Source organism: Ochlerotatus camptorhynchus, unplaced genomic scaffold, assembly GCF_037179485.1.
Source record: "Ochlerotatus camptorhynchus isolate MF236.1 unplaced genomic scaffold, CSIRO-AGI_Acam_v1.1 ptg000022l, whole genome shotgun sequence".
Lineage (NCBI taxonomy): Eukaryota > Metazoa > Arthropoda > Insecta > Diptera > Culicidae > Ochlerotatus > Ochlerotatus camptorhynchus.
In genome coordinates, this window is record NW_027040514.1 from 7,102,648 (window position 1) to 7,111,812 (window position 9,165).

Sequence of the window (9,165 nt, forward strand, 5' to 3'; positions counted from 1 at the left end):
GTCATGATATTTTGCATCACTGGCTCAGATAGATCTATCGTTAATGCAATATCTCGACATTCAACAAGTAGGAAGGAGAAATTATCAAAATTCGTCAAGTCTAAGGGTATCTCGGTCAAGCGAATCGACCTAACGAAGAACCGGAAGTATGCCAAGATCGAAATCAACGGCTCAACCAAAGATGAATACTAAGATGAAACAGTCGGAAGAAAAACTTTCTATTTTAGTGTCCTCTTTCACGGTCTTTTTCATTCAATGAATACCCCCCGTATGCAAGGTAATTTTGGTGTTTTGCTGCCCCCTCGGTAGACATGAAATTTTGCGCTCTTTTTTATCAAAACAATCACACCAAAATCAGAGATGTCCCATTTTTTAAATTATTCGATTAACATCTAATCGAATATTTTTTGTTCGCTGTGCTGTCATTTTTCCACCAATGAGAGTGCAGCATATGTTTGAAACGATGGGTGATGATCCTCTGGTGAGGTTAATGCTTATATCAGCATGAATATAACCGATTACAAATATTTTAATTTTCGGTTCGTTAATCGATTAATCGATTATTCGAATGAAAATCGGCCATCACTGGATGAATGTGAAACGTCATTTCAAATTTTAGGTCGTACATAAATAATGATACAATTTGAAAGGGACCGGGGCTAATCACAAATTATGTCCCCATGGTAACTGAAATAAACACGAGTGCGAACCGGCTGGCTCAACAGCGACATTGCAGCTCGATTGTGCTTCAGACATCACCATTATTTCCAAGCAGACTTGGATTGCCGTGGGTCATCGCAGTGAGTGCATCAGGTGACAGCATCGACATCAGGTGACAGCATTGACATCCGGCTATCTCCGAGATGCCACCACCGATGAATGTATCGCAACTACGTTCGTACCTTGGTGTGATCAACTATTACGGACGATTCGTTGGCCAGATGAAGGAACTTCGAGCGACGCTTGACTGTCTACTAAAGAAGGATGCTCCTTGGAAATGGACCGCGGACTGCCAAAAGTCGTTTGACCGTTTCAAAACTATCCTGGTCTCCGATCTCCTGCTGACTCATTTCGACCCCAACAAGGAAATCATCGTCGCTGGAGTCGCTTCCAAGAATGGTTTGGGCGCTGTAATCCTACATCGCTTCTCCAACGGCTCCGTTAAAGCCGTAGAGAGCCTCCAGGTCACCCAAGACTGCGTCATGTTCGCTGACAGAGTTGTAGTTTCAGAACGATTCCGCAAGCGCATCATCCAACAACTCCACCGTGGACACCCCGGAATAGACCGAATGAAGTCACTCGCAAGAAGTTTTGTTCACTGGCCCAACATCGACGACGATGTTGAAACGTTTGTGCGCCAGTGTCGCCCCTGTGCTGTTGCAGGAAAATCGCCCCGTAAGAATCGTGGCCGATACCAACGAAACCGTGGTAGAAGATCCACATCAACTACGCAGATCCAGTTGATGGTTATCACTACCTCGTCGAGGTCGACGCCTATTCGAAGTGGCCGAAAATCTTCAGGTCCCGCAGTACAACTACTACAACGACATTGGAAATTCTGCATAACATTGCAACCCACACACCCTCGTTTCGGACAACGGTACCCAGTTTGTAAGTGCTCGATTCAAGCAATTTTGTGAAGAAAATGGGCAAGCTGAACGCTTTGTCGACACCCTTAAGAGAGGACTGAAGAAACTCACCGAAGGGGAAACCATGGTAACATTCCAGAATCTCCAGACGTTCCTCTCATTTTTCCGGTCAACTCCAAATAAAAGCGCTCCGGATTGTAAGACACCTGCCCATCTATTTTTAGGAAGACCAATACGAACAACGCTGGACCTATTGAAGCCCTGTGTTCAGAGTCCAACCTTGGAGAACAAGAAGCAGAAGGCTGAATTCAACAGACGGCATGGCGCAGTGAAGAAATCATTCGATCCGGATGATTTGGTCTACGCTCAGGTCCATCGTCGCAACACAATCGATTGGATTCCAGGACAGGTAATCGAGCGCAAGGGCAAAGTGAACTACACTGTTTTGCTCGAACATGGACGCTTGGACATGGACACACCAACCAGCTAAAACAACGATATCCGGTTGAAAATGATGCCGATCAATCTCCAAATCCACGCAATCAACTTCCCTTGACCTTGCTAGTTGACGAGTTCCACCTACAAGCTCCGAAACCGTTGGTCCCAGCAGTGCTGATACTTATCCAGGCCTCTTCTACAACGGGAGTCCAACAATGAGTGGTTGTCCCGTTTCCTGCTGTTTTTGCAAGCCTTCCGGACTGGTGAGCTAAGATCCTTCAAGTTTCCTATTTCCGTTGCTTCCAGTTTTGTCAGGTGCTCGTTTATTTGTTTTTTGTTGTAAATCCATCGTCGTTCTGAGTCGTTGATCCTAGGCTTGACTGATAATTTTCGCAATTAAAATTCAATTCGACAGTGAGCATGCATAAGGGCGAATATGCGATGATCGATTCTCTTCATCGATTTTCTCTTTGCATTGCTACAGCTAACCGAAACAATTTTCTAGAATTTGTTCAATGCAGAGTAGTAACAGGTTGTCTTGGCTATCAAAAGTAACAGCAAACGCACCGAGAAACGTTAAATCTAGCGAGTTATTAACAAAAGAGATAATCGACGAAGAGAATCGATCATCGCGTGTAGGCCCTTATGCATGCTCACTGTCGAATAACCCGGTGAACCGTCAAGATCCGATCTGCGGAAGCACTGAATTTAGAAAAGACCTCCCACTCACATACGGCCAGTTCGAAGCGGTTTTTGTAATGAAAGTCACGAGGCTTGTTCTTGGAGGGAATATCTGTCTCTTCTCTATTTTTTTTTATTATTTATTGTTGATTGGTTGAGCTCACAACCAAGTTTACTACAATGAATGCCGGCAATTGGGAATGATTGATGAAAGAAAGAGGAAGTTGACAGAAGAAGAAAAGTTGAAGTTACTTACTCAGAGTAGTGCCTACTATGCGATACAACGACGACGACGACGACGACGACGACGATTGAATGCATGGATGAACAAACACGAACAGGAAACAGACTCCGGATGGTAACTAAGGGGCGGTGGAGGGTCAGGGCAGCTTAAATTGACTTGATGCTTAATCTAATTCAATTCACTACTGCAGCAGCAGTCTCCATCAATTCGCTAGGTTCTCGGCGTCTTCGTCCAGTTTTTGCTTCCTGCTGCGTCAGCTGATTGCATCGACGAGATTGCCTTCTGATTGGGCTGAGTTCACTGGATCTTGGCCGGGATCACGACGCAAATGACGTCCTTATCGTCGAATTTCAGTTCCCATTTCACTTCCACTGCCACCTGTTGAAAAGGAGGGAAGATGCTTAGTTGGAAATTGGTGATTCGGATTTTTTTTAAGTGGATTGACCACATACCTTCGGGTACTGCTTCAATACTGGCAACGTGGTGCTGTACTTGTATTCGGTATCCTTAGCCAAGGGGCACTCCAGACCACTGTCTTTGCAGCCATCGTTGTTGGGCAGCTTGAAGGGGACTTCCATGCCAAGGATGATTCCATGGACGACTGCTTTCAGCTCGGTGACTTCCTCATCTAGAGAGAGGAGAATATTCAATGATAATTTTACAGTTACAGGTGTTCTTCACTTTAAAGAAAAACAAAGTTCTGTCAATCAAAGCAAACGTTAAATATTGATTATTGGAAACTGTATAGAAATCGCAATGCTGGACACAATTCGCAAATGAACGTATTTCCCACCGAACAGCCAACCACAACCTTACCGCATTATATAGAGGGGAAAAACGAAGCAAAAGTACAAAACGGACGTAGAAGCTTAGCAGATTATCAGTGTAGTGTTCTAGGGGTTCTTTTTCATATTTACGACAACATACTACCTAGATAGTAGGTAAGAAGCTAAATATCTAACAAGTTAGTGATCGCGCTTCCCCATTTAGAATCAAGTCTAGCATTTAAAGGTCGCGAAGCAGGTCAATCATAAACTGCGTAACGGTTGGTGTTTTTTTTCTTCGAATTTGTGCCTAACCATTTGATAATGCTTGACAAAAAATGGTGTGATAATATGTATTAGCAAGATTTTGCGTGTCATAGTTCAAGGATGATCCCTATTACAACTATCACATATGCTACTGCGAATGTTGAAATAATAATAGCATATCAGTCGGAAGCGTAATTGCAAAAAATAAAAGCATGACGTCCAAACATAGAATCCATGAAAGCACATAGCTTATTCTAAAACGTAAATTTGTTAGAAGAGATCAGATCGAATCACGCGCAATTGGAGTTATCATTCCGGAAAACGCAAATGTAAAATGATTCATTGACAAAGCGAACCGACTGGAGCAGAAAATGAACTCATTTTGAGTTAACGATGATACCCCGTTCAGAGCGAGTGCGCATAGTGTACTATATCATCATCGGTCGGATTAATCATAGGGCTTGACCGTGGCACAACGAACGTGAATTGGTAATTATTCCATTAAGATCAATCCCCACATTGTACACAGTGTCACTTTTGCTGGCAGATCGCAGTAGCTGATGAGTGAAAGTGCGGTAAATATCGTTGTTTACGTCGCGCGGCAATCTTGATGACAGTTTTAGATTTTTCTTAATTGTGGGTGGCTTGGATCCGATGTCAAAGGGAGACATTGAATGCAATTTAACTGAAGGGTTAGGTACTTACCACTGGTGAACGTAATCGAGATGGTGGCGTTGCTGTTTCGCTTCAGAATGCATGTTGGCTGCGCCAAGTCACAGTTGGACACTTCCACCAGGGTGAAGTTTCCGATTGTGTCCGAGTTGCCTGGAATGATGACGGAGAGGAACGGTATCAGTTAAAATTGAAGATCGTCACCAATATTCTGAACACAAAATATAAATTTAAATTTTTCTTATGAAACATACCACAATTCTCAAACTCCACTCCTCGTACGCCGAGGCAGCTGCTGGTCAATGCCAAAGCCAAAAGAAGGCCAACCGTGGAAGCTGATAGCGTTTTGTACATGATTTAGGCTGTCTGTTATTGTCTTCCTTATCACTCAGAACTTAAATCTTTCTCTACAGAATCACTTTGGCGACCGTTTCACTGCTATGACCACTCGGTTCGGCTGTCGGCTAGGAACTGTCGTCACCGTCGGTGTTCTGATGAGCGTTGTGAGCATTGTTCTGAGTCAACCACACCGACAAACAGTATGCCATGTGCGTTTGGATTCGTGTTGTGTTGTGATCTGATTATAATCGAGTTTTGCATTACTGGACAATACTCGTCGACTGCAGAGCAGAATGGGTATGGAGAACAATGAATGGGACTGTACTAACCTACGAAGCTCGTCGGTGGTCGGATTAAATTTACACAAACGAAATTTGAACTTGCGATAAGCCGTGTACGTAGATGGGCTGTTTGTGACAGTGGGGTGAGTGTGCCATTGGCTGGATATTTGCGTTCATGTTGATTTTATTTATGCTCGCTGGTATTTGTTATACTGAAGGTAGAGACATCAATAGGATGATGCTGTAAGAAGAACCATTGTGGCCTTGAAAATCAGCTAAACCCGCGCGATATGAAAATCTCAATTCTAAATGCTCAACAAATCTCACACTAGCGAATCATTCTTCGAAAAATCTTCTTTGATTTCTCGCAACTACTTGCATTGCTCATAATCTTTTTGCAGGAAATCTTCAGAATCGTCATCAATCTTCTTTCTATCTACTCAGCGTGAGCGCAGCTAACCGCAACAAAACACAATTTTTCCTGCATCGTAGATAGAGTCGTTCCCCTCGTCAAAAAGATAAGTGGCCCTTCTCGAGCGCAGCAGAAAAATACTGATCTAACACAAATCGTTTAATAGCTTCGATGAATCATGAATAGTTTTGCTACAAAATTAAAATAACTTATCTTTTGTTAGAGCCTTTTTGAATATATGATTTACACGTTTTTTTTTTAAATATCTTGACACTTTTGGTACTGCAACAGGCATTCGAATCTCGATTCGTGTAGAGCTCACCCGAGGAATCGAATTAATTCTAGGTAAATATAGCCAATCATGTATTAAAGGGTGGTCACTCTTAACATTTTGCGCCAACTTTTTTCTCAATGTGCCTCAGTGTGCCGCAGCTGTGCTGGCAGTACCGAGAAGTCATTGAACTGACTTTTGCTTGCCTGTGAATAATACCTTGTTCAATCATTAGTCAACCATGGTCTTAAGCCAGCCCTTCTGGGAGCCAGCGGAGAAAACGGATTTGTACAGAATTTTTCACCGCCCGAGTATCATCCGTTCGAAAACAGTCGAACGCAGCATCCAGCACTTGAACAACATTCCAATCGGAAATGATGGTAGCAAAATTCAGATAGCATTTTCCACACAGAACTACTCGTCAGAGTCCGTCTCCTCTAAAATTCGTCAAAAGAATGTTGCAAGGCAAAGACAAAGAGTTTCTCATCAGCAAACACGAACTCCTGACCTGAGTGCCGCGTATCAGTTTGGCTCTATTCATCCTCTTCTTCGTTGTAGCCTCCGTTACCCCGTGAACATTGCATTCCTTGTACGGCTTGTATCCCAGGTCCTTCGTCATGATGGTGAGGGCAGTCCCGATCGACACATCCAGGTCAGCAGCGGTCTTCCGGATCGAGCGGTTCATTTTTCGACAAACCCGCTCCCCCACCACCTTGATGCCGCCCGGATCTCGAACGGTCCTTGGCCGAGTCCGTCTCCTGGTACCGACGTATGGTGGTATAGATGAAATTCCGCTTCACCCCGTGGGATTTCAACTGCCGGAATATGTCGCCGGGTCGCTCACCTCTCGCAAACAACTTTACTACGACGTCGCGGTACTCCTTCATCGTGCGCGGTAAACATACAACAAATGACAGCAAGTCGACACCGTGCGCGTCGGTTAGCCTGTATATCGGTGATGGTATCGGGGGCTTCCGGCCTGCAACCTCAGGCGAGTATGATTGCGATTCCGAGCTTTCGGTACCAGATGTCCTTTCGATTTCCAGCTCCCGTGATTGCTCCTCGAATGGTCTCAGGATCTACTACCAAAACGTGCGTGGGCTGAGAACTAAAATCGACTCATTTTTCCTGGCTGTTGGAGAGGCCGAATATGATTTGATTGTGCTGACGGAAACGGGGCTGGACGACCGAATTTACTCATCGCAACTTTTCGGGTCACTCTATTCCGTCTTCAGAGCTGACCGGTCTCCCCTAAACAGTCAAAAATCGCGCGTTGAGGGAGTCCTGATTGCAGTATCAACGAGACTAGCCAGCTACGTTAGTACGTCACCCATTGCCGGTTGCTTGCTGTGCTCTTTTGAACGGTTTTAACTTTTGCGGGTTCACACAAGCGAATACTTTTCCGAACCGAAATAGACGTTTGCTAGATCTTGTCCTGGCAAATAATTCCGCATTACTGGACACTTCTGTTTCCTTGCCGGTCGAGCCACTGATTGATCTAGATGCCGATCATCCCGCTCTCGTCGGGTCATTTAGTTTACCTTCGCCGATTGTTTTTACGCCGTCATCTGAGTGCTACTCTTTGGACTTTCGCCGGGCTGATTATGTTGCATTGAACAATGCGCTTGCGGAAATTGATTGGTAATTTAGAGAAATTAGTGGATTTTTCCAGTGCTGCACTGGGAGATGCTATTTTCCGCATTGTCCCGGCACGACGATCCCCGCAAAAGCCTCCATGGTCTAACCCACGCCTACGTGTGCTAAAACGTCAACGCTCTGCTGCCCTCCGAAAGTATTGCAACTCTCGCTACACATACGGCTGTTCAATTTTACGAGTCGTATTTATCGAAATTACAATCGTTTTCTCTATAATCGACACGTGAGATGCACTGAAGCGAACCTTCGCACGAATCCGAAAAGTTTTTGGTCGTTTGTCAACTCCAAACGGAAGGAATCCGGGTTGCCTTGTTCCATGTTTCTCAGGAATGACTCGGCTCTGCGTTTTCTATGCAGACGATACGAAAATCTACAAAATTATTAAAAGTCTTTCGGACTGTTGGGAGTCTAAGCATAGAAAAATGTAACATTGTTTCCTATCACCGAAAAATCGAACCAATCATGTTTGACTATGTTTTCTACGGACGCTGTCTTGCTCGTGTAGAGCACATAAAGGATCTGGGCGTTACCTTGGACAGCAGACTCACTTTCAGAATCCACTACAATGACATCATCTCCAGAGCTAATCGATAATTGGGCTTTATTTTCAAAATTGCCGACAAGTTTGTGAGATATGCTCTTCGTTTCATCAACTGGCGTGACCCAACAAACTTGCAACCGTACGAGGAACGTTGCCGTCGCCTGGGAATCGAACCATTAGAGGTGAGACGGACGGTCGCTCAAGCTATGTTTGCTGGAAAGCTGCTTACGGGTGACATTGACATTCTTCGTCTAGGAGGAAATGTGGACGCGACTGCCCGACTGATGTAACGATTTTGATAACAGAGTGTTGCTATGCAAGCGATTGCCCTGATTTCTTCATGCTGGGTGGTCGGAATGATTGTACGCAGTCAGGTGAGAAATGATGTACCTACACAGCAAAAAAAAAATGTAATATCGATCAATGTAATTCAAGCTGATGTATGAAATAATGATGTAATAGCAAAAAGCAGATACAATATTACATCAATGGATGTAATTTTGTTCGCAAAATCGATGTACACCGTACAACGTAATATTACATAACCGTCGGAATGATCTCTGTGTAGCTGTTTGGATGTAATATTCAACAACTTTTTTTTTCTGTGTAGTTATTCGGACAGGCATTGGGATGTGCGCTGACAAATCGATTTAGGAGAATCCATGATGAGACTTGGTGGAGATTCTCGGTTGTGTATTGAAAATAATTCGATTATATTGTGGCAACATCAATAACAAATTTTGACACATGCACACTGCGCAGGCGCAGAAAAAGTTCAGTGTTGCCAGAGTGAGATCAGAAAAATTGTAACCATGGGTGCCAATGACTGTGCCCAGGGTGTGCCCAAGCTAGTTTTGACTTTGACAAAATCTTTTGACAGATCAGAGTAGAACTGGCAGCTTATTTTCATATGAATTTCTGCTTTATTTATGTTTACATTCAGCACCATTAACACCAGATCACTCACACACTGTAGATATCTAGCTGTCAGTTCCACAGAGAAACGTCTC

At 44.0% G+C, this 9,165-nt stretch overlaps 1 protein-coding gene across 1 annotated transcript; it reads right to left on the reverse strand.

Moving 5' to 3' along the window:
* Nucleotides 1-2,803: 2,803 nt before the first annotated feature.
* Nucleotides 2,804-5,074, reverse strand: Npc2a (Niemann-Pick type C-2a). The gene is made up of 4 exons (XM_065225893.1): nucleotides 4,910-5,074; nucleotides 4,689-4,808; nucleotides 3,405-3,580; nucleotides 2,804-3,330 (listed from the first exon to the last, which is right to left on the reverse strand). The coding sequence occupies exons 1-4, from the start codon at nucleotides 5,007-5,009 to the stop codon at nucleotides 3,250-3,252; spliced, it is 477 nt and encodes a 158-aa protein (XP_065081965.1). The 5' UTR covers nucleotides 5,010-5,074; the 3' UTR covers nucleotides 2,804-3,249.
* Nucleotides 5,075-9,165: the final 4,091 nt, after the last annotated feature.